The 25778-nt window shown below is 35.2% G+C and overlaps 4 protein-coding genes across 4 annotated transcripts; 2 read left to right on the top strand and 2 right to left on the bottom strand.

The window, feature by feature from the left end:
• Nucleotides 1–1428: 1428 nt before the first annotated feature.
• LOC123269611 lies at nucleotides 1429–7371 on the bottom strand. The gene is made up of 2 exons (XM_044735445.1): nucleotides 3703–7371; nucleotides 1429–1545 (listed from the first exon to the last, which is right to left on the bottom strand). Exons 1-2 carry the CDS (start codon nucleotides 7369–7371, stop codon nucleotides 1429–1431), a joined length of 3786 nt encoding a protein of 1261 aa, XP_044591380.1.
• Nucleotides 7372–7386: 15 nt separating this feature from the next.
• On the bottom strand, nucleotides 7387–8817 carry LOC123269610. The gene has a single exon (XM_044735444.1). The coding sequence runs from the start codon at nucleotides 8815–8817 to the stop codon at nucleotides 7387–7389; it is 1431 nt and encodes a 476-aa protein (XP_044591379.1).
• A 7068-nt stretch (nucleotides 8818–15885) lies between these two features.
• On the top strand, nucleotides 15886–18399 carry LOC123268909. The gene is made up of 4 exons (XM_044734359.1): nucleotides 15886–16148; nucleotides 16384–16968; nucleotides 17166–17449; nucleotides 17524–18399. Exons 1-4 carry the CDS (start codon nucleotides 16121–16123, stop codon nucleotides 18361–18363), a joined length of 1737 nt encoding a protein of 578 aa, XP_044590294.1. The 5' UTR covers nucleotides 15886–16120; the 3' UTR covers nucleotides 18364–18399.
• Nucleotides 18400–20031: 1632 nt separating this feature from the next.
• Nucleotides 20032–21898, top strand: LOC123269609 (ATP-dependent DNA helicase PIF1-like). Its single transcript, XM_044735443.1, has 2 exons — nucleotides 20032–20175; nucleotides 21266–21898. The coding sequence occupies exons 1-2, from the start codon at nucleotides 20032–20034 to the stop codon at nucleotides 21896–21898; spliced, it is 777 nt and encodes a 258-aa protein (XP_044591378.1).
• Nucleotides 21899–25778: the final 3880 nt, after the last annotated feature.

Here is a 25778-nt window from a genome sequence, read left to right as displayed (position 1 = left end):
TTATATACAATTATACATAATTATATAGAAACATTTTTTCTCGGGAAGAAAGAAAAATTTCTTGACTGGAGAGTAAAATTCTTGGCTCTAGAAAATTTTGGGGTGCCTGAAGGAAGACCAAAGTTGTGTTGGCCGAAGTAAAACTTTTTTTTGAAATTATATTCTTGGTGGAAGTCATTTTTTCTTAATTCAAATTATCATAAATACTTGATACAATATATTTTAATATTTGATCAAGATTTTTAGATACTTTAGGGAAGCAGCACCACCTACTTCAGCTGAGAAAAAAATTTTCTCACCTTGAGAAAGTAAAATTTAGCTCAAGGGACTATCCGCTCAATTAAAAAGAATAAAAAATTGTAATCAAACTCTAATGAACTGATAGGAAGAGCAAATTTTTTTATGACATATAATAAATTACTCTCTCGTATATGTAAAAAGGAACTTGTGGAACCAAAAAGGCGATATTACTTAATAATATTTTTTTGGGCACAATTATCATTTTTTATCAACTCACTGGAACGCTACCAACACGTTTGCAACAGAAGTCTTCAAAGACTTGCGTTCCACCGAAAGAAGAAGAGCAAATATCAGAAGATAGAAGGAAGGTAGTTAACACCTTAGCCACCAGAAGGAAGAGCAGTAGCTAGTTCCTCCCCTCACGAAGAAATGCCTGACGGCGGTTCCCATGAGGGATTAGAGGAAAGAAGAAAAGGGGTTTAGGGTTTAGTGAGTAAGGGCGTTAGCGTCGAGTTAGTATGACGCTGCGTCGAGTCGCCACATATGCAGGCCAAACAGCTATGCCTAGAATCCGTAAAAAGGATTCCCCCCTCTGAAGAAAAAAAAAAAAAAAAAAAAAACACACACGCACACACACACGCACACACACACATACATACAGACATAGTGACAACATCGCGGGGGTAGTCAGGGAAGCTTCCTATGACCTTAAAACGTCGAGATCTGATGAAATTTCGATTTTTGCAAAACGGGGTGAAAACAATAACTTCCCGATTTTTGAAAATCTTCGATTTTCTTAGTGGGAAGTTAAAAATTTGAAATAAGCATTGAAAGTTTCACATAAAGTAATTGCAGACATAAATAAAAGGTTCCAACAAAACTTTGAGTCCATAGAAACTATTGTTTAGAAATAAGAGATTTTCATTGTTAACGCCCTCGCAATCCCTTTTTGGAATAGAATTCAAATAATTTTATTCTTAGCTGAACTTGACATCATACACGAAGATCCTACCAAATTTTGAGTCGACAGCAGTAACAGTTTTGAAATTGAAATTTTAGATTTTAACACTTACGCCCGCAATCCCCATCGGAAGTAGAATTTTTAGAAATCCGTTTTCAGATGATCTCCTCTTGACAAACAAAAGATTCCTACCAAATTTACAGCTTATAGGAGAAATAGTTCAGAAATTAAGATTGTTTATTATTATCGTCCACCCCCGCAATCTTGTTTGGGGCTGGTTTGGCGTAAATCCGCTCGTAGATTATTTCTACATCAAAAATAGAAGTTCCATCTAAATTTAGAGTCTATAAGAGCGATATTTACAAACGGGAATTCATCATTGTCAGCGCCCCCGCAATCGCTTTTGGGGTTGAAATTGGAATAAATTCATTTTTAGGTGAACTTCACACCAAACATGAAGATTCCCACCAAATTTGGGGTCTGTAGAAGTTACAGTTTGGAAATAAAAATTTTAGATAAATTATAATGTTTCCAAAATTTTACTTTATATGTAGTTTAGGGTGCTTCAAAAAAACTTTTTAATTTTTTTTTTAACTTTTACTCTCTTAAATGTTTCTATTTGATGTAAAAAAAAATCCTCACCAAACATGAGCCCTATAGCTCAACTCTAAGGGGTCGTTATTTTTATTTTAGTTTCCCATTAAATTAACATGGGAAAAATTCTTTTTTGTTTAAATTGAATTTACACATAATTTACGCAATATTTTACAAAAAACGATTTTATATTCTTAAAGTAGAGTCTTTGAGTTTTACAAAACTCTAAGACAAAGTATGATTATCGCTACAAAAAGACTAGTTACAGCCATTTAAAAATGACTAAATTTCGAAATTTAAAGAAATAGTTGGCAATTGGGTCATTCCATGTCAGATCGACAAATAGTTGGAATCGATCTCTTTCAATTTGGACAAATTTTGGTCAGAAGTTTTCGTTTATCATAAAACGAAGTTCTGGCAAAAGAAAAACAATAAAAAATTTTTTTCAAAAGATATGCAAATTAAAAATTTCGCAATTTTTTCAGTTTTTCAATTTTGTTTTTGTAATATCTCGAACGCTATCGTAGTTATAGGAACGGCCTTTTGTTTGTTTCAAAGGGGACACTTAGGGTTATTGAAAAAATAAAAAATATTTTGGAAAAAAATTTTCAAAAATGTCAAATTTTAAATTTTTGAAAGTTGTTAAAAATGACGACCGAAGTTAAAATTTTAGCTCTATTTTTTTTTAATAATACATTGTACTCATTTTAAAAGACTCTGAAATTTTTAGAAGGGTGTTTTTTTTTCAAAAATATGAATTTTTGAATTTCAAAAAAAAATTTTTTTTTCGTTTTTTGCAACCTTCAAGTAAGGTTAAAGTATGTAGACATATAGTATTGTGATATTGAGGATTAAAAATTGAATGCGTTACGTGGAAATATTGAATAATAAATTAATTTCAAATTTTTTTTATTTTTTGGACATGATCTCAAAGTCATCCTTAAGGTAGTTCCAGCATGAAATCACTTTTCGATAGAATCGGCTGATGTTTTTTTTACGGGTTCAGAATAGCTTTATTTATAAATTCCTAAAATTTCATCATTTTTGACCGTTTAGATCGCGAGATATTTAAAGTCAAAGTTGGCGATTTTGAGGGTCATGTTCCATTTAAAGTATGTAAAATGTCCGGTCTCTCCAACTATTTTTTATTATATTAAAAAATTCTCTCGACAGAATTGGAAAAAAAATTAGGAGAGTGTTGAAAAATGTTTTAAGAATAAGTTAAAAAAATAAAAATAGCACCTCACCGTTTTGTTATCGAGATATAATAATTAAAAGAAATAATTTTCGATCCATTTCTTACCTGCTCATTGAACAATTTATAGCGATTCGGCAACGCCGTACGCAACGCTCCCTGAAATAGTGTAGCATAAAAAGCGGGAAATTCAAATCTTTCACGGTTTTCAAGAGCAACGTTGCCACATCACTAGACTTAAAATATGTAATTGTATGTGTGAACGTCTGGGTGCCGAGGCTTTTAACTTTTAGTCCATAGTAAGTGCTCTGACTATACTATACCATGCTGGAACTACGTCAACGCATGTAAAATAAAAAAAAAGTGAAATTAATTCATTAATCGATATTTCCACGTGATGTATTTAACTTTTAATCCTCAAAATTACAATACCATGTGAATAATTACAGAAAGAGCGGAAAAGCGGGGATCAGGTTTAGGGTTGGATATCTCAATTAAAACGCGTAAATTATTATCAAAAATAACACTAGTAATTTATTTACATTAATTACACTCAATATTTAATATTTTTAATAGCGGATTGTTAAGATAAAAGCGGATTTGTAAATTACAGCGTGGTTTGCAAAAGCGAAGCCAGTTGACACGTGGTTGAACACTTTGCCGGCACTTCCTGCGTTAGCGGCAGGACACAGAGCTTCGTAATTGGACGTACCAGCTCTGTGTTAACTGTCTTAACAGTTACTACGCGGATTTGTCCATCTTCACCTGGATGGACAGCAATTACTTTGGCTAATGGCCACTTGGTTGGCGGGAGATCCTCAGTGGTGATCAGTACAACTGAACCCACCTTGATCTGGTTGCGTCGATGATGCCACTTTGAAATGGCCTGGTAGCGGTGGATGCAGTCCTGGTAGTAGCGTTTCCAGAAATGTTGAACCATTTGCTGGACTTGTTCCCAGTGCGAGAGCCGAGCAGGTTGTAAATCTGTCAGCGATGGCTCTGGGATGGCGGTCAGTGACTGTCCGATTAAGAAGTGACCTGGAGTCAGTACAGCCAGGTCAGCAGGATCTTCATTCAGCGGTGTGAGCGGTCTGGAATTCAATATGGCTTCAATTTGAGCCAGTAGCGTTGAATATTGCTCAAGCGTCAACAGCGAGTCTCCGATTGTTCTTCGAAGGTGAAATTTGATAGGTTTCACAGCGGCTTCCCATTTTCCTCCAAAATGTGGAGCTCCAGGCGGATTGAATTTCCAGTTCGTGCCATCTTGAGCGATCAAGGTTGATAATTCTCGTAATGTGCGGGATCCTGCAACGAATAGTCGTTTCAGCTCTTTATCTGCTCCTACAAAATTGGTTCCACAGTCTGAATATAGCGTGTGGCAGATACCTCGGCGACTAGTGAAGCGGCGATAAGCGGCGATGAAAGCGGCAGCGGTGTAGTCAGTTACTAGCTCTAAGTGTACAGCTGAACTGAACATGCATACAAAGACTGCAATCCAGCCTTTGTATGTTTTTGCTCCACGTCCTTGAAACGTTTTCAGCGTGATAGGTCCAGCGGAGTCGAGTCCTGTATGCAAGAAGGCTCGAGTTGGCTGTACTCGTGCGGCGAGTAGTTGACCCATCAACTGTTGAGCGCGTTCTCCACGGTGTCTCGTGCAAATAACGCAGCGTAAAATAAATGATCTGACTGGAACACGGCCTCCAATGATCCAGACACTCGTGCGTAAGTCAGCGAGCGTAAGCTGAGTACCTCCGTGAAGCGTTTTGCGGTGCGAGTCATCAATCAAAATTGATGTAAGCGGTGATTGTCGCGGTAGAATCGCTGGATGCCTCTCTTCTGGGTCCAGCAATGCGTTTTTCAAGCGGCCACCGACTCTCAGGACCCCCTGATGGTCGATGAACGGAGTCAGCTTAGTGATGCTGTTATTTTTAGGCAGACCATCACCATCTTGTAGCGTGTGAATCTCTCTAGCGAAGTATTGTCCTTGAGTGAACTTAATCAAGGTCAATTTAGCGCGCTCCAGGTCTGATGGAGTAAGCGGGTAGGCCAGCGAAGATTGTGGAACTCTTTTAAAGCGGTCGATGGCACGATGCCAGATGCTAAGCTTCCGTAGCAGTGGAAACAGCTGCGTGTAATGCGACAGTAATTGTTGGAGCAGGCAATCTTCTGCTTTCCAAGTTACTAGTGTCAGACCTTGGCGTTCTTCTCGATGCGTTGCGTTGTCGGTTGGAGGCTCCAGAGTGGGCCAAGAGGATTCTGGTTCATAAAGCCAAGTTGGTCCATGCCACCAGAGAGCGTGTTGTTTCAGTTTTAGCGTAGGTATACCTCTTGAAGCGCAGTCAGCGGGGTTTTGTTTTCCTGGAATAAATTTCCAGGAGACATCTCGAAGCGTTTCTTGGATTTTTCCCACTCTATTGCGGACGAATGTCTTCCAGCGGATTGCTGGACTTTTAATCCATGCGAGAGTCACGGCGGAGTCAGTCCAGAGATTGATCCTGACATTTTCAAGCGACTGAACTTCTTTAACATGAAGTATCAGTTGTGTTAGCAACCATGCGGCAGATAATTCCAAGCGTGGGATCGTCATGGTCTTCAGCGGTGCTACTTGCGTTTTTGAACACAAAAGTGAGACCTTTGTGTTCCCATCAGCGTCAGTGACTCTCAAATAAACAGCGGCAGCCATAGCGTTTTGCGAAGCGTCTGAGAACCCGTGCAATTCCATAGTTGCTCCAGGTGCTATATTATTCCAGCGTGGAATGCGGATGGATTCGATGTTTCGAAGATCCTCGCGGTATCCAGTCCATTTGTGAATGAGTGATGGTGACAATTGTTCATCCCATGACACTCTATCTAGCCACAGATCTTGCATAAAGATCTTGGCTTTGACGACCATTGGTGCGAGAAGTCCTAGCGGGTCATACAGTTTAGCGATTTCAGACAAAATAGCTCTCTTTGTCTTAGGCGTCTCTGGCGGTAGCGTGTACTTGAACTGGAGATCGTCAGTGCGTGAATTCCAGTACATGCCCAGGACTTTTACTGGTCCATCACTGATTTCTTTAAGCGGTGTATCCAGCTGCTTTTCTGGAGCGACTTCAGCGAGTAACCGTGGGCTATTGCTAGCCCATTTGGCAAGCGGGAAGCAGCCTGCTGCACACAGAGCTTTTGTTTGTACTGCAGCCTTGATAGCGTCTTCTTCGTTGTCTGCTCCACCGTAGATGTCATCTACGTAGCGTGTTTTCAACATTGGAGCAACAGCTAGCGGAAAGCGGTGTCCTTCATCCTTTACTAGTTGGATAAGCACACGTGCAGCGTCAAAAGGTGCACTAGCGGTTCCGTATGTGACTGTCTTGAGACAGTAAGCGTCTATTAAGTCATTCTCATCTATCCAGAGAATGCACTGAAGCGGCCAATCAAGCGAGTCGACCTCAATCTGTCTGAACATCTTGGTGATGTCAGTAGCGAATAGAATCCTGCTGCAACGGATTCTCAACATCACATCAAAAATGTCAATTTGCGTTTTGGGTCCTGCGTGGAGAATGTCGTTCAATGAAATTCCTGTAGATGTTGCACAGGAACCATTGAACACTGTGCGGAGCTTCGTAGTGGCACTATCAAGTTTCAATACCCCATGGTGAGGCAAGAAGTAAGCGTTTGCGGGCAATTGGTTGACTGGTACTCGTACCATGTGTCCTAGTTGAATGTATTCTGCCATGAATGCACGATACATGTCAGAATATTCTCTTTCTCGCGACAAGCGAGTTATTAATCTGCGGAGTGACCCCATAGCTGCGTTGATAGAGTCGCCAAGTTGACTCTCAAGGGCCTTAAGCGGTAATCTCACTACGTAGCATCCATCAGGCTGTCGATAATGCGTTTGACGAAAGTGAATTTCACATTCGTCTTCTTCAGCGGTGTTTAGCGGTGAATTTCCTGATGGAACTTCTTCCTGTTCCCAAAACTTAGCGATAGCGTCTCGTAATTCAGTATCTACTGACGCATGTAGTGCTGCGTGTGATGTTGAAGCGTGTTTAGCGGTGACAGCTCCATAGACAATCCAACCAAGCGTGGTGGATTGTGCAGTAGGAGCATTGCGAGGTCCTCGTTGAATCTCTGCGTTCATAATCTGTGCGGCTGGTGATGCACCTAGAATAATATCTACAGGGCGTGGCTGTAGATACTGCGGGTCAGCGAGCTTGAGATTCTCAAGATGCGGCCATTTTGGATCAGCGATCACGAACGATGGAAGATCTACCGTCAGTGTTGGTAGAATATGCATGCTGACATGCATTGATGCGGTCGTACACAGCGAACGAAGCTCAATTGTGCTCACACCTAGTGAGCTTCCTGCGGAGACATTGCCAATGCCCTTGAGCATGACCATATCACGCTGTAGCGGTTATCCAAGCTTCTTGAAGAGCGACTGTCTCATAAATGAGAGCTCTGAACCTTGATCAATCAACACTCTGGCGGTGATTGGATTACCATGATGTGGGCGGACCTGGACTAAAGCGGTAGCTAGCAATACTTGAGCGGAAAGCGGATCTTGTGCGTTGTCTGCAAGTGTCTGTGGTGCAGATTTAGGCGGTGTATCTCGATGGATGGAAGTATGATGACGTTGACTGCACTTCCTGCATCCTTGAGCGGTCTTACAATCAGCGACGCGATGCGGGCCCAAGCAATTGTAGCACAGGCGGTATTTTTCGACTATGTCGATTCGTTCCTCCAAAGTAGCGGCTTTAAAGATTGGACAGAACAACATGTAATGTTCCTCAGGGCACAGCGGGCAATTTCTTCTGGGCTTTGCTTTGTATTGAGTAGCGGTGTAAGAGGATGTTGTCTTCTGAGGTTTATTACTGCGTGAGCCTCCGGATTTATGACCTTCAGATTGCTTCTTGGGTTCCGAAGCGGGTTCCAAGTTCTCCCAAGCCCTGACTTTGGACTTGAGAAACTCGTGGAGCTGAACGTAAGTCGGCATGTTATCAGTAAGACCCAGGCTGGTCTCCCAATCTTCTCTAACGGCGGGCGGCAAGCGGCGTAGCGTCAGGTGTATGATTATGAGGTCCCAGTGATCTACTGGAACTCCATGTGCCTTGATGGAATCCAGAGCCTTTTGGTTGGATAGTAACAAGGAATCCAATTTAGCGGCTGATCTAGCGGGAACAGACTCACCAACCAGCAGGTCTTCAAGATGTGATGATACAACGCGGCGAGGATTGGAATAGCGGCTTTTCAAAAGGTTCCATGCGGGCTCAAATGACTCATCAGTGGATGACATGTTTCCAATAAGCTGGTGTGCTTCATCTTTGGTGAATGTCTTCAAATAATGCATCTTCTGGCTGTTTTTCAGAAGTGCATTGTCAATAACAATATCAGAGAAGAGCTGACTAAATGATCCCCAGCGCTTAAAGTCTCCAGAGAAGCTCTGGAGCTTAATTTTTGGGAGTCCAGTACCCGATGAGCCTCCCATGAAGGCGGTGCTGTGCATAGCCAGGTTTTGTTGCGTTTGTGCGGCTTCTCTGGCATCAATCTCCTGCTGAATGACGTCTTTGCGGGTGGCTATGCGGGTCTCCAAGATTGCATAGGTGGCGTGAGCGTTAGTATAATGATTCCCGACGTGGTACTCGTGTTCAAGTACTTCCGGGTACGTCTCAAAGATCAGCGAGTTCAAGTTAGTGATGTCCAGCCAAATCTTGGAGCTTTGTGTTGCCACTGACTCAATAGCGGTGATCGTAAGCGAGTTAAGCTCCTCATTAGTTAAGCGATCCACCATGGCATACAAAGCATCTAGGTACTGCTTTTGCATAGCAATAGCAGTTTCAAACTGCATTGCGGTGTTTAATGTAGGACCGAGATCGAGTTTTCAGTCAATTAAAGCGGGAAGTTCAGCGTACCGGTGTACGAATGACTACCAGGAGCAGCACCCGATGTGCTCTGCGATGCTCCTGACACTCGACCTTTCCTAGCGGTATTACACTTCACTTAACACAGCACAATTTTTAAGCGGAATAATAAATTAATTTAATTGAGATAGAGCCAGCCTGATCCGGCTCGAGGGACCAATGAATAATTACAGAAAGAGCGGAAAAGCGGGGATCAGGTTTAGGGTTGGATATCTCAATTAAAACGCGTAAATTACACCGGCACACAAAAAAAAAAAAGTTGTCTGTACTTGGGACGCGCCACATATATTCCCATGTAATTTGACCCGCTGAACCCGAATTTGAGGTCCGTTTGGCCCCTACACCCTAGGATTTTGAGAAAACTGTAAAAAACCGAAAAAACGGAAAATTGGGGTTTTGGTGATTGAAAAATTTTTAGATTCTAACTATGCATGATTTTCATGTATTTCGATCTGCTTTTATACTTATCTGAAGTGTACTCAGACCAGCAGCCATTAAAAGTCTAAGTAAATCCCGAAAACCCATGAAAATTGCGAAAAAACAAAAATTCCCAATATTGTGATAAAAAAATGTATTGAGCTAAATATATGATGATTTTCATGTAGGTTTATCGACGACATATAAATCTCCAACTTTTATAACTCAGACGTCTCGAAAACATCAAACAAATGTGCAAAACCCCGAAAATTGGAAAAAATCAAATGTAATATAATAAAAATCGAGTTATTATTCAAAATAAATAAAAAATCATATCATTCGATCTGTGGTGCATAAAAAATATTTCGTCCTAAGACTTAAAAATTAATTTTTTCGAAAATATCATCAAAACCCTTTGGATTTGAATTTTAATTCGTTCTCCGCTTATATCTCACCCTTTTATCTTCAAACGTCCTGCATAAAGGGTTTCTCTTTCGTTTCCTCTCTTCTTCGGGTAAATCTCTCTTCAGAGTCCAACAATGATCTGCCATCATATTTACATCCCACGTTCCTTGATATCGTTTTTCCATCACACTAATGTCTTGATGGAATCTCTCACCTTGCTCTTCACTAAAATCACCAAGATTTTCAGGAAAGTGTGAAAGATGAGAATGTAAATAGTGCAATTTTGTATTCATTAAGCAACCTAAAGTATTATAGTTGTATAACAACTCGTCAACTAAAGTTGCGTAGTTATCACTTTTCGTATTCCCTAAAAATTGCTGTGATACTTCCTTAAAACTTCCCCAAGCTGCTCTCTCAATCTCGTTCATCTCATATTCAAGATTAGCATCCTGGAATAGAGTCCGAATTTGGGGTCCATCAAAAATTCCTTCTTTTAATTTAGCGTCACTTATAGCTGGAAATTTTTCGCCCAAGTACTTAAAACAGTTTCCATCTTTATCCAGAGCTTTTACAAATTGCTTCATAAGGCCAAGCTTGATATGAAGTGGGGGCAGCAAGTACTTGGAAGGATCAATTAGAGATTGTCGCGTAACATTGTGAGAACCAGGATTCAAATTTGTTCTTGTTGGCCATTCTTTTTGAATGTAATGATTCTTTCGGTCTCGGCTATCCCACAAACATAAGAAGCAGGGGTACTTTGTGAACCCTGATTGTTGGCCTAGCAATATTGTTGCAATTTTCAGATCACCACAAACCTTCCATTGATGTTCTGAATAGTTTATTTTATCTAATACAACCTGTAAATTGTCATAAGTCTCCTTTAGTTTAGTCGAATGAGCTACTGGAATCGGTGCCAATAAGTTTCCATTATGAAGAAGCACAGCTTTAAGACTTCGCCTAGAGGAGTCAATAAAAAGCCTCCATTCTTCGTCTTTGTAAGTGTTTGGCTTCAACTCATCGATCAGTCCTTTTACATCTGAACAGTACACAAATGAATTTTCGCTGTCTTTTGTAAAATACTTCCGGAACTCTTTTTCCCTATCACGATAAAAATAAGCTGTTGTATTTTTAGCTAATAAATTTTTTTTCCTTAAAGCTGAGGCTAAATGTTCAGCTTTTACCTTAGATAGTCCTAAGTCTCGTACAAGGTCATTCAATTCAAGTTGATCGAAGACTTCAGGGTCTTTACTTCTAGGAACACCACTCGGGATGTATTCTTCATCCTCAGAATGGATCTCTTCGGGTTCAGGATCGATTTCTTCAAAGTTATCTTCAACTTCCATCTCTTCATGTTCATTCACTGGTTCAGGAGCTGCAGGTTCTTCGACATTCAAAACTTTTTCTGCTGGCACAACTGATGTTACGTTGGCATATTGAATTTTATGTTTGGTTGTCGAAGAAAAACCTGAAACTTCCGTCGTGCAAAAATAGCAGTTTTTTTGACTCGTTGGTGCAGACCAAATCACAGGTTTTGAAAATTTCAAGCACTGTTTACTTTTCGTCTGCTCCCAACGAGTAAGCATCGTGTGACACCGATTGCAAAGTGAATGTGGTACCCAAGTTGCTTCCCAGTTCGTAATCTGGATACCGAAGCAGGTTTCGTAGACATTTTTCAATTTGTTTGAAAAAGATCTACGACTTTTCGTTACTTCAAATTCTCCACATATGTAACAGAAGCAATTGGAGTTTTTGTTACATATGTGAGAGACACTTCTTGTCATATTAAACGCTTCAGAAGCCAAGTCACCCACTAATGAAGAGCTGCAGTCACTTGATGACGACGCCTGCGAGCCTGCTTTCTCACTCTGACCAGACGCCGATACTGGGATTCCGGGTCCCTGCATCGTAAAACACTTATTACTTGTGCCTGCCATGACGGCATTCAAGCCGTTAACCCAGGGACTATGCCAGACGGTCCTGTTGCCCGCCGTCACCACGTGGAGGTGCCCTGGTTACAGGCACAAGCATTTAAGCAAGAAATCGATTCTGAGCCCAAAAAGTTCCTAGAAGTGAAAACCCTGAAACATCAGCTTAAAGAAAAAAAATTTATTAACTAAAAATACAACAGCTTATTTTTATCGTGATAGGGAAAAAATCTGATAACATTTTTAAAACGGCGAAAATTCATTAGTGGACTGTTCAGATGTAAGAAGTTTGATTGATGAGTTAAAGCCGAACACTTTCAGGACGAGGAGTGAAAGTTTTTCATTGCTTTGTCTAAGCGAAGTCTCAAAGCACCGACTCCAGTAGCTCATTTGACCAAAAATCATTGAAAAGTTTGTGGTGATCTGAAAATTGCTACACTAGTTAAGCCAACAATCTGGTTCACAATATATCCCTTCTTGTATGTTTGTAGGATAGTCACGATCGGAAAATTCCCTACAGTAGAAAAGAACGGCCAACAAGAAAGAATTTGAATCATGGTTCTCACAACGTTATGCGAGAATCTCTCATTAATCCTTACAAGTACTTGCTGCCACCACTTTATATCAAGCTTGACCTTATGAAGCATTTTGTCAAAGCTCTCGATAAAAATGGCAACTGTGTTAAGTACTTGGACGAAAAATTTCCAGCTATAAGTGACAATAAATTGAAAGAAGGAATTTTTATGTACCCCAAATTCGGACTCAATTCCAGGATGCTAATCTTGAGTATGAGATGCACAAGATTGAGAGAGCAGCTTGGGGAAGTTTTAAGGAAGTATCTCGAAATTTTTAGGGAATGTGAATACAAAATTGCACTATTTACAATCTCATCTTTTCACACTTTCCTGAAAATCTTGGTAATTTCAGTGAAGAAAGAGAAGAAACATTCCATCAAAACATGAGTGGATGTCAATATGATGGTAGATCATTGTTGGACTCTGAAGAGAGATTTACCCGAAGAAGAGAGGAAACGAAAGAGAAACCCTTTATGCAGGACGTTTGAAGATAAAAGGGTGAGATATAAGCGGAGAACGAATTAAAATTCAAATCCAAAGGGTTTTGATGATATTTTCCGAAAAATTAATTTTTTTAAGTCTTAAGACGAAATACTTTTTTTATGCACCACAGATCGAATGATATGATTTTTTTTATTTATTTTGAATAATAACTCGATTTTTATTATATTACATTTGATTTTTTTTCCAATTTTCGGGGTTTTTGCACATTTGTTTGATGTTTTCGCGACGCCTGAGTTATAAAAGTTGGAGATTTATATGTCGCCAACAAACATACATGAAAATCATCATATATTCAGCTCAATACATTTTTTTATCACAATATTGGGAATTTTTGTTTTTTTCGCAATTTTCATGGGTTTTTCGGGATTTACTTAGACTTTTAATGGCTGCTGGTCTGAGTACACTTCAGATAAGTATAAAGCAGATCGAAATACATGAAAATCATGCATAGTTAGAATCTAAAAAAATTTTTCAATCACCAAAACCCCCAATTTTCCCGTTTTTTTTCGGTTTTTTACAGTTTTCTCAAAATCCTAGGGTGTAGGGGCCAAACGGACCTCAAATTCGGGTTCAGCGGGTCAAATTACATGGGAATATATGTGGCGCGTCCCAAGTACAGACAACTTTTTTTTTTTTGTGTGCCGGTGTTATTATCAAAAATAACACTAGTAATTTATTTACATTAATTACACTCAATATTTAATATTTTTAATAGCGGATTGTTAAGATAAAAGCGGATTTGTAAATTACAGCGTGGTTTGCAAAAGCGAAGCCGGTTGACACGTGGTTGAACACTTTGCCGGCACTGAAAAAGCGGTGAAATAAATGCACTGTTAACACAATTTACCTATAACAAATTAAAGCGAATTATTAGCGGTTAATTTAAGCAATTTAAATTATAAAATAAGCGAAATGCGGTTTATTAACAAAAAGCGAAAGTAAAGAAATACTAATGGCGACTTGATGCAGCGAAAGCGTAGAAGCGAAAGATAATAACAATAGTTCGTCTTCTTCCTCGTTGAGTTGGGGAAGAAGGCTATTGCGCATGTCTAGTGGGAGCGATCAGCCAATAAAGCGGTCGATTCATGACGTGATCGAGAGGCTGATTTTCTATTGGCGGTTCGATTTTTGCGGGAACTAGCGGTGGACAGGTGCGTCTCTTGAATTTGGGAGTCCCCCAGGAGCGAGTTAATCGCTACTGGGCCTTGTTCACCGAACACCATGTATCTGCATAACTTTACCTTATTTAAAAGCAAAAAACGAAAAAAAAATTTTATTTTGAAATTCAAAAATTGATATTATTGAAAAAAAAAACACCCTCCTAAAAATTTCAGAATCTTTTAAGATGAGTACAATGTATTATACGATAAAAAAATTGAGCTAAAACTTTAACTTCGATCGTCATTTTTAACGATTTTCAAAAATTCAAAATTTGACAATTTTGGCATTTTTGAAAATTTTTTTCCAAAATATTTTTTTTTCAATAACCCTAAGTGTCCCCTTTTATACAAACGAAAGGCAGTTCCTATATTTACGATAGCGTTCGAGATATTACAAAAACAAAATTGAAAAACTGAAAAAATTGCGAAATTTTGAATTTGCATATCTTTTGAATAAAACTTTTTTATTGTTTTTCTTTTGGCAGAACTTCGTTTTATGATAAACGAAAACTTCTGACCAAAATTTGTTCAAATCGAAAGAGATCGATTCCAACTATTTGTCAATTTGACATGGAATGACCCTATTTGCCAACTATTTCTTTAAATTTCGAAATTTAGTCATTTTTAAATCGCTGTATCTAGTCTTTTTATAGCGATAATCATACTTTGTCTTAGAGTTTTATAAAGCTCAAAGACTCTACTTTAAGAATATAAAATTGTTTTTTGTAAAATATTACGTAAATTATGTGTAAATTCAATTTAAAATAAAAAAGAATTTTTCCCATGTTAATTAAATGGGAAACTAAAATAGAAATAGCGACCCTTTAGAGTTGAGCTATAGAACTCTATATGTTTGGTGAGAATTTTTTTTATATCAAATAGAAACATTTGAGAGGGTAAGAGTTAAAAAAAAAAATTAAAAAGTATTTTTGAAGCACCCTAATGTAGCTACTCAGTCAAGAGGCTAAGAGATTAACATACATTTTATTTTTGCTGATTACTAACCGATGAATTGTTCTTATTACGGAGGAAATTTTAAGTAACAGCAAAATTCGCTGCACTTTGAGCTAGGCGGATTTCAACTTCACTTATGAGACCTACAATAACTTTAACTGAAGTTTTCAATGTTCATTTCAAATTTTTTTCTTCGTGTCAATTATTATTCATTTTTTGAAGAAAGTCACGGGAATGTTATATTGATTGCACATTGAAAGTTACAATAAATATTAGCTAGAATGATCACATGGATGAAAGGTAAATGCCAATTCGATGAAATTTTGAATCTCTGTGAGTCAATAGAATACTCCAATCAAATTTCAAGTTTAAATACAATTTGATAAATGCCCATCATAGCGGGTGGGTAACAGCCAGTATATATATATATATATATATATATATATATATATATATATATATATATATATATATATATATATATATATATATATATATATATATATATATATATATATATATATATATATATATATATATATATATATATATATATATATATATATATATATATATTAAGGTGGGTCAAAAAAATCAACTATTTTTTTTTTTACAATTAATACGGAAAAATGGGTTACTAGGCACCTTAAACAAAATCTCACCAAATATGAACTCTTAATTTTAATAAGAAGATCCTCCGCGTCGCAGTTTTTCATTTTTTTCTCAGTCCAATAGAAAAAAATTCATTCCTCATCATTAATTGGTCGTACAGAAAAAATTTTTTTAAAAATTTTGTAGGAAATTTAATGCTCTACAAAAAAGGTATCTTATGTTTTTTCCGTAAACCTCACCATTTCACTAATATTGAAGATTTAAGATTGATTATTTTAAGTCAAATGTCACTTTTGTTTATGAATTTTATAACTCGACAAGAAATGGCTATTATTGAATAGGCAATAAAAATTTTTGTAGCAAATTAACTGCTCTATAAAAATGGTATCTTATGTTTTGGCGATTAAATTAAGCGTTCAAAATATATTCATCATCAAAAAAATTCTTCGCTATCATAACCGATGGTTGAAATTGCAAAAATCTTTTGTGCGAAAAAAATCATCAGCCCAAAACAAAAATGTAATAATATTTCAGAATGAAATCAAAGCATTATTTGATATTGTAGATCATAAATCAATAAAACTGCTTGATAATGATATTCGTGAACTATATTCAAATCAAAAAAGTGATACCCGGAAAGAAATTCTTTCAAATAACCCAAATAAATTAAACAGTACTATGAATACGATTGAAGTAGATGAAAGTCGTGAGTATTTACAACATTTAATTATTATAAATTTTAATCAGAATTGAAAATAAATTAAATTGATTATAAATTATGAATAATAAAGTATATTATTGTTTTTCTAATTAATTATATCATAAATGTCAATATGTTCGTAGATGATAAATAAAAAACTCTTTGTGTTCCTTATTTGATGTCAAAATGAATGAGTTCCATATTTTTGCTTCCATTAATTAAATAACAACGCTTATTTTAGATTTGAATCAACCCTCAACCAGCCATGAGATTGTTCGAAGTGAGGAATCAGAGTCATCTTCAACCCTTACATTAAGTCAAGCTACAAATTTCGGTTCAGATTTAGAGTATGTGCCTCAAATACCGACAACACGAGCAAAAATAAATATTCTAACTCCAGAGCTTATCTCAGCACTCGACAGAGCTAATGTTAGTAGTAGAAATGCGATGTTCATTATTGCTCCAGTTCTATCAAGTGTTGGTGTTAATGTAGAAGATACAACTCTTAGTTATCGAACAATTCAACGAACTCGCATGCTCTTACGAAAAGACATTGCTATAGGACTAAAAGATAACTTCAAAGCTCATGATAAATACGTCGTGCATTGGGATGGGAAAATACTGAATGACATTTCTGAATCGAAATTTGTGGATCGATTACCGATTATTTTGACTGCTTTTGGTACTGAGCAGTTACTTGGAGTTCCAAAAATGAATAGAGGATCGGCAGAAAATCAAACAGCAACCATCTTGTCAACGTTAAATCAATGGGGTATTATTAGTTACATCAAGGCGATGTGTTTTGACACGACTGCGGTTAATACGGGTAACTAATCAATGATAAAATATTTAAAAGAAAATTTTATTTTCATCGTTCTAGTTGAATTGTTTTCATACATTAATTAAATTTTCGACACGTGCCCATTAGTTATAATTCTTTATTTATTTATAGATTTTAAATATGCGTTACAATTTTTATTAAATACAGAACTTAAAGTGTAATTATCTATTTTTACTATACAGGAATCCATCATGGTACATGTAAAGAAATTGAAAAGGCCTTAGGAAAAGAATTAATTTGGTTACCATGTCGCCATCATATTTATGAGATCATTTTAAGGAGTGCATTCGAAGTCTATTGGCCAGTATCATCCGGACCAAATGTTCCAATATTTGGCAGATTCAAAAAATTTTGGGACACATTCGATAAAACGAAGTATAAATCTGGTGTTGAAGATAGTATTGTTGCTAATATTATTACGAATGAAAAAAATAATCTATCTTCATTTATTAAGCGATACTTACAGGTATTATTTAAATACAATTTTAAGTGTAGAGGATAATTTTTGATTTTTTACGAATAATTGATTACTTTTGGTAGTTATCGCAACCCCGAGATGACTATAAAGAAATATTGGAATTGTCATTAATTTTTCTGGGAGAAATGCCACGAGAGCAAGTTTTCTTCAAGCGTCCTGGTGCAGTTCATCATGCAAGATGGATAGCAAAGGCAATTTATTGCCTAAAAATGTTTATTTTTAGAGATGAATTTGACCTTTCTAAGAAAGAATTGGATGGTCTTCGACAATTTTGTATTTTTATAGTTATGGTGTATGTAAAAGCTTGGTTTTCATCAACTTCTGCGACTTCTGCTGCTAATCACGACTTAGAGTTTATGAAAAATTTAATTGAGTACAGTAAAATTAATTCTTTAATTTCCTCGGCTACATGTGAAAAAATGACTTCACATTTATGGTACTTAAGTGATGAACTTGCTATTTTATCACTTTTTGATGATACCGTTCCATTAAACATAAAGAAGAATATTGTCGAAGCTGTTAAGACTCGCGAAGGTACAGATTCTAAAGCAAGAAGATTTATTATTGATAGAAAAAATTTACATTTAATTCTGCAAAAAAATATAAGTGACTTTGTTTCTAAGAAGTCATTAAAACTTTTTGAGATCTTTGATCTGCCGTATGATTTTCTTGACAAAAATATTGATTTATGGTCTACTGATGAGAGTTATAATGAAAATAAAGAATTTTTCGCACAATTGAAAGTTGTTAATGATGTGGCAGAGCGAGGTGTCGCATTAGTAAGTGAATATAACCAATGCTTAACGAAAGACGAAGAGCAATTTCAATTTTTATTGCAAGTTGTGAAAGAGCATCGAAAAAACTACCCTACTTGCAACAAAAAATTGTTTGAAAATAAATAGCTCAGTTGAAAATTGAAATAAAAAACTTTCTTATAACTAATTGGACATTTTTTTCTCTAAAACTGAAATCATAATATATTTATAATGAAAACTTTGCTTTTTTTATTGATAAATGATTAACTAAGCGATAAATAATGTACAATTTATTTTTTTAAATGTAGATAAAAATACTTACACATAAAAAAAAGCTTGAAAAACATTTTGAAGTTTCTCAGTTGATAAAAAAAAATTTTTTTCGTGTAAATTTTCTCAAAACTGATAGATTAAATTGAAATTTTTCGATTATTTAATCAAAAACTCTTAAAATCGGTATACATGAAAGTTTGATGATGAATATCTTTTGAACGCTTAATTTAATCGCCAAAACATAAGATACCATTTTTATAGAGCAGTTAATTTGCTACAAAAATTTCTATTGCCCATTCAATAATAGCCATTTCTTGTCGAGTTATAAAATTCATAAACAAAAGTGACATTTGACTTAAAATAATCAATCTTAAATCTTCAATATTAGTGAAATGGTGAGGTTTACGGAAAAAACATAAGATACCTTTTTTGTAGAGCATTAAATTTCCTACAAAATTCTTAAAAAATTTTTTCTGTACGACCAATTAATGATGAGGAATGAATTTTTTTCTATTGGACTGAGAAAAAAATGAAAAACTGCGACGCGGAGGATCTTCCTATTAAAATTAAGAGTTTGGTGAGAATTTTTTTAAGGTGCCTAGTAACCCATTTTTCTGTATTAATTGTAAAAAAAAAAATAGTTGATTTTTTTGACCCACCCTAATATATATATATATATATATATATATATATATATATATATATATATATATATATATATATATATCTTAATATATATAAATCTTCTGTCACGATGTTTGTCCGCGATGGACTTTTAAACTACTTAACCGATTTTAAATTAAATTGGCACACCGTGAGCAGTCTGGTCCAACTTAAGAGATAGGATGGCTTAGATCTTTAATTATAGTCGCAATTTTATTTTATTGCAAATTATTTATCTATAATTAATTGACAGTCACAATTATCTGTTAACTCCAAAAGATTCTAACAGATGTCGATACTTTTCGACTGGATTGAGTAAGTAATCAATAGATGGCACTGCTATGGTAAACCGACAAACGTGTCATATAAGCTACAATTCAATATCATGATTACCACGTGTTATTGAAACTATAGTATAAATTAAATTTATTTTGTAGTAAACGTTTGTAGAATTTGATAATCAGTGGGTGGTACCATATTCACCATTACTTTCAAAAACTGATAAAGCTCATATCAACGTTGAGCTTTGCAGTTCTGTAAAATCAATTAAGTACATTTGTAAATATGTAAACAAAGACAGTGATTTGGCCATATTTGAAGTACAAAATATAAATAAAAATGACGAAATAGCACGATACCAAATGGGTAGATACATTAGCAGCAACGAAGCTATTTGGCATATTCTCAGCTTTCCCATACACGAAAGAGATCCTTCTGTCTAGCATCTAGCAATACATCTTGAAAACGGTCAACGTGTATACTTCACTGAAGAAGATCTTCTCCAAAGAGCATTCGAGGCCCCAAAAACGACACTAACTGAATTTTTTACATTGTGTCAAAGATTTAATGTTTTTGGCCGATTCGCAAAGATATTGCTATATGGTGATATTCCGCGTTATTTCACATGGTACAAATCCAGTAAAAAATGGGAACCACGAAAACAAGGAAAATGATATCCTTCCATTCCAGGCATATTCAAAGCTAAGACATTGGGGCGACTTTACACAGTACATCCAAAGCAACGTGAGTGCTTCTATTTACGTTTGTTATTGGTGAATGTGCCTGGACCAACGTCTTTTGAATTTCTGCGAACAGTTAATGGTCGAGTATTCAATACATACCAAGATGCATGTCGTGAACTGCAATTGCTAGAAGACGATCACCATTGGGACTTAGCGCTTGCTGATGCTGCGTTGACATCAATGCCCAATAACATTCGTCAGCTGTTTGCAATTATTTTGACGACGTGTTATCCATCGCAAGCACAAACTTTGTGGGAAAAATATAAAAATTGCATGACAGAAGACATATTGCACCGAATTAGACAAACAGATCAATGCCAAAACATAGATTATACGCCAGAGATGTATAATGAAGCATTGGTGTTGATCAAGGATTTATGTGTTCTAATTTAAAATTTACCACTTAATCAAAACAAGGCGGTATTTTTTTCTTGGACGCACCAGTTGGAACCGGTAAGACATTTTTAATATCGTTGATTCTTTCCAAAATACGGTCGCAACAGAAAATCGCATTGGCAGTTGCATCGTCAGTCATTGCGGCTACTTTACTGGATGGTGGGCGAACGGCACATTCAACATTTAAGCTGCCATTGGATATTCATCATAAACCAAATGCAATGTGTAACATCAAAAAGAATAGTGGAATAGCTGCAGTGTTGCGAAAGAGTTCTATAATAATTTGGGATAAGTGCACAATGGCGCACAAATATTCACTTGAAGCATTGCATAGAACTATGCAGGATTTAAACAGCAATAATAAACTTTTCGGTGGTACTATCTTATTTTTGTCTGGTGATTTCCATCAGACCTTACCGGTTATACCTCGCTCAACTTTCGCGGATGAGATTAATGCATATTTGAAACAATCATTCTTATGGCGAAGTGTTGAAACACTTCGATTGACCATAAATATGTGGGTACAGTTGCAAAATGATCCATCAGCATAAATATTTTCCGAGCAATTACTAGATATTGGGAACGGTAAAATAGAACTGCAACCAAATACGCAATGCATCAAACTGCCAGACAATTTTTGTACTGTTCTTCAAGATAGAAATGAATTGATTCAAAGTATTTTTCCGGATATACAGAATAATTACTTGAATCATAACTGGCTCAGTCATCGGGCAATTTTGGCAGCCAAAAATGTTGATGTTGACGAAATTAACTTCCAGATACAACAGTTGTTACCAGGCGATCTGATGTCTTTTAAATCAATCGATACTGTTGTTAATGAAAATGAAAGTGTAAATTTTCCAACTGAATTTTTGAATTCACTAGATATACCTGGAATGCCACCCCACAATCTTCAATTAAATATTGGTTCTCCGATGATTCTCCTACGTAATTTGAATCCACCTCAATTATGCAACGGTACACGTTTGATCATCAAAAAGATCACCGGAAACATTCATGAAGCAACCATTTTAACTGGGAAGTTTAAAGGAAAAATGGTCCTGTTGCCACGTATCCCAATGATACCGTCAGATTCTACCATACCTTTCAAACGGCTACAGTTTCCAATTCGTTTAGCTTTTGCCATGTCAATAAATAAGTCTCAAGGCCAAACAATGTCTATTTGTAGTTTAGATTTGGAAAATCCGTGTTTTTCTCATGGGCAACTATATGTTGCATGTTCACGTGTTGGGAAACCGTCGAATATATTTGTGTTAGCTAAAGACAGGTTAACCAAAAATATTGTGCACCGATTAGTGCTAAATTAAATTGAAATTGAAAGTATTTATAATTTAAAATAATAAATATTACTGTTAAAGATTTAAGACTATCTGCCTTACCTACCTCATTCATAAGTTTAAATGTCATATGTTATTCACTAACAACTTTGTAATATGCTCATTCGTTACAAAATCAAATGGAAATAATAAATTTAAAAATTAATTCTTTTGTATTGATTTCTGCTTAATGTAAACTGTAAGAAAATTTTAATCAATCGTGTTCAACGTCCTTCCCCTTCAAATCCCAATCCCGTAAATTTGTGTACCAACTTCAACAGTTCCGTCTTAGTTCGTAAATAATTTCATTGTACTAAAGGGTTATAGTCGTAGAAAATATGTCATGGAGGTCACTATATTTTTTTACAAATACCATCTATGTAAAAAGCATGGTGGTCCCCGTGACTGATGTTCTCCTACCATTCCTCTTAAATTGTATACTACAATGTAATATAACAATAACTTTAGCCACAGCAACGCGTGGCCGGGTCTGCTAGTATATATATATATATATATATATAGCATATATAGCTATGCTATATATATATATATATATATACTAGCTGTTACCCGCCCGCTCCGCTGGGCGCTTTATAGAATTGTCTTTTTAGATCTAGATTTAGAATTTAATTGGAAGATTGTTTTGACTTGCACAGATTCCAAATTCCATCAAATTGGTCTGTATATTTTGTCCACATGATTATTCTAGCTAAAATTCATTGTAACTTTCAATGTGCAATCACTATAACATTCTCGTAGCTTTCTTCGAAAATGAATATTAATTGACACGAAGAAAAAAAATTTTAAATGAGCATTGTAAGTTTTAGTTAAAGTAATTGCAGGTCTCATAAGTGAAGTTGAAATCTGCCTAGCTTAAATTGTGACGAATTTCGCTGTTAATTAAAATTTCTTCCGTAACATCAATTATACATAGAAAATTATTTGTACTTGTTTTTTACGAATTTTCTTGAAATGAGTAGCCAAATTTTTTTTCTATATCTCATGTGTTTAGAAAATGCAATCCTTTTAATCTGTTACATTTTTGCGATCTCGTAATAAGAACAATTCATCGGTTATGTGATCAGCAAAAAAAAATGTATGTAAAATTCTTAGTCGACTTTTTTGCCGCTGCCAAAGAGACGATTGTTGTAAGAAAATATCACTATTAAAAAAGAAAAATATTCAAATCCGTTGACCTTGGAGGCCATCCCGGTATTTGCCGAAGAAAATCCATTCTCAGCTGAACTTGACATCGTAAACGAAGATTCCTACCAAATTTAGAATCTGCAGGAGTTACAGTTTGGAAATTAAAATTTTAGATTTGAACACCCACCCCTGCAATCCCTATCGGAAGTAGAATTTTTTGGGATCCGTTTTGAGATAATCTCATGACAAATGAAAGATTCTTACCTAATTTCAAGTTTGTAGAAGTTACAGTTTGGAAATGGAAATTTGAAATTCTAACACCCACCCCCGCAATCCCTGTCGGAAGTAGAATTTATTGAAATCCGTTTTGATATGATCTCTACATGACAAATAAAAGATTACTACCAAATTTACGCCTTTTAGAAGCTATATTTTGGAAATTAAGATTTTTTTTTGTCAACACTCACCCCCGCAATCCTTATTGGGGGTGATTCGTCGTAAAATCCGCTCTTAGATTATTTCTACATCACATAGAAGATTCTTACCAAATTTGGAGTCTATAAGAGCTATAGTTTGGAAATTAAAAATTTTAATTGTTAACATCCACCCCCGCAAACTCCTGTGAGATATTTTAAAATTCGTTCGTATATTATTTCTACATCTCTTAGAGAAAATTACTACCTAATTGGAGTCTGTAGGAGCTATAGCTTGAAAATTAAAAATTGTCATTGTTAATACCCACCCCCACAATCCGTATTGGGAGTAGGCTGTCATTAAATCCACTCTTGAATCATTTATACATCACATAAAGCAGATTCTTACCAAATTTGGAGCCTATAGGAGCTATAGCTCGGAAATTTAAAATTACAAAAAATTCATACAAAATTAGGATTCTCTAGGAGCTATAGCTCGGAAATTTAAAATTTTCATTGTTAACGCCCACCCCCGCAATCCATATTGGGGGTAGGCTGTCATTAAATCCGCTCTTGAATCATTTCTACATCCCGTAGAACAGATTCTTACCAAATTTGGAGCCTATAGGAGCTACCCCGCATGGAGAAATATATATGTCAAAAATATATGTGGCATATATAATATATATGCCGCATATATTTACGCAAAAAAAAATATGCTGACATATATGCAGGCATATATCTAGACATATATGTAAGCATATATCTAGACATATATGTAGACATATATCTAGGCATATATGTAGCAACAGCTACGACAATTCTAGGCTTCATCGGGTGACTCCGCTAAAATTCGTGTACTGTTGTGGCTTGCGAGCTCTCGAAACATATACTTATACATGACATGTACAATGTCAATCGGTGAACAGCGACGCATCCCTCTCTTTATTCTTTTATTTACATTATTCGATAAACAAGTACTCTGTTAATATTTAATCATCTATATTATTAAGAAAATAAGCGAAATCTTGTGGCCAGTGTATTTATTTGATAAAATATGCTTTTCTAAAATATTTTATTTATTATGATAAGTTTTCGAAGTAGTTATAAATAGATTTGAACTTAGCGATAAACAAAATTTATTTATTTATTTATTTTGTTTTGTATACGTGAATGTGGTTATATGCCAAAAATAAATTTATATGATTAAGAGACTAAGAGCCAGTTTTTTAATCCAAGATAAAATTTTATCCAGGATAAAATTATTATTACCAGTATATTTATATATATGAAAAATATAGATATATTTTATCATTGGATAAAATTTTATCCTGGATTGAAAAACTTTATCGTAAATTGGGTTTTATATTTTTTAGCGATAGTTATTTGTAATTTAAATGATTGAGAGAGAAAAAAAATTTTGTGATGAGTATATAATTATTTTTAAAGGAATTTTTATAATTTAATTTAGTATCATCAAAAAGGTTGGGACAGAATTAGTGCATTTTGGTTTCATATATTTTTTAGTAGTCAATTTTTTATATGTCAAGTTTTTGGAGGAGTTTTTAATAGTTTTTTGGTTTTATAAATTTTTTCAGTCACATGTGTCCATAAAATTATTTGTAATTGATCCTGTAACAGCACTATTATTTTTAAAATTTATTTAAAAAGTACCCAAACTATTTACAAATAGTTTAATTTAAGCAGTGATTTAAGGCCAACTCCTTTGTAGAAATCCTACATATATATACACGTATCTATGCTCATGAAAATATATATCTATTTATATAAGAATGGATATTAAGAAAATGTATCAACATTTATTGTAGATATTTTGATACTTATAAATGATATTGTTGTAAATGTTCTATTGTGAATTTACAATAATATAGGCTGTTAAAATAGTAAATGAATAGTAAAAAAAAGCCTAGATTGAGCAAGCAACACACATACCAAAGATTATCATGAAATTTCTTCTATTTATGACAAGATATTCATAAAATAAAATTATTTTTCCAATAATTAATGATCTAAAAGATGTCTACGAAAATGTCGTGAATAAAATTGGTAACGCGAAATAATAATTAAACTAATTTTTTTTTCAACAGCTATCAGATAGGCATGGAAATAATTCAGACACACAAATAGTTTTTTATACGATTTGAATAAGTTTCAAGTTCTTCTAAATTACAATTGTTTTATTTTGAAACATGTATACAAATAATTGAAATTATTTAATTAATTTAGTACATCAAATCGATTAGGATGTATGCACGCCACGTAGTTTGATGAATTTTCAATTGGAAGTATTG

This window comes from Cotesia glomerata, linkage group LG7 (assembly GCF_020080835.1).
Source record: "Cotesia glomerata isolate CgM1 linkage group LG7, MPM_Cglom_v2.3, whole genome shotgun sequence".
Taxonomy (NCBI): Eukaryota; Metazoa; Arthropoda; class Insecta; order Hymenoptera; family Braconidae; genus Cotesia; species Cotesia glomerata.
This window is presented reverse-complemented; position numbering and strand designations above follow the sequence as displayed.

Coding starts and splice junctions, on each gene's coding strand:
- LOC123269609 (XM_044735443.1), top strand. CDS start 20,032: ATGGTGATATTCCGCGTTATTTCACATGGTACAAATCCAGTAAAAAAT. Junction 20,176..21,265: donor CACAGTACATCCAAAGCAAC/GTGAGTGCTTCT, acceptor CCGGATATACAG/AATAATTACTTGAATCATAA.
- LOC123269610 (XM_044735444.1), bottom strand. CDS start 8,817: ATGCAGTTTGAAACTGCTATTGCTATGCAAAAGCAGTACCTAGATGCT.
- LOC123268909 (XM_044734359.1), top strand. CDS start 16,121: ATGAATACGATTGAAGTAGATGAAAGTC. Junction 16,969..17,165: donor CACGACTGCGGTTAATACGG/GTAACTAATCAA, acceptor TTTACTATACAG/GAATCCATCATGGTACATGT. Junction 17,450..17,523: donor TTATTAAGCGATACTTACAG/GTATTATTTAAA, acceptor TACTTTTGGTAG/TTATCGCAACCCCGAGATGA.
- LOC123269611 (XM_044735445.1), bottom strand. CDS start 7,371: ATGGTCATGCTCAAGGGCATTGGCAATGTCTCCGCAGGAAGCTCACTA. Junction 1,546..3,702: donor AGACAGTTAACACAGAGCTG/GTACGTCCAATT, acceptor TCGCTCTTATAG/ACTCTAAATTTAGATGGAAC.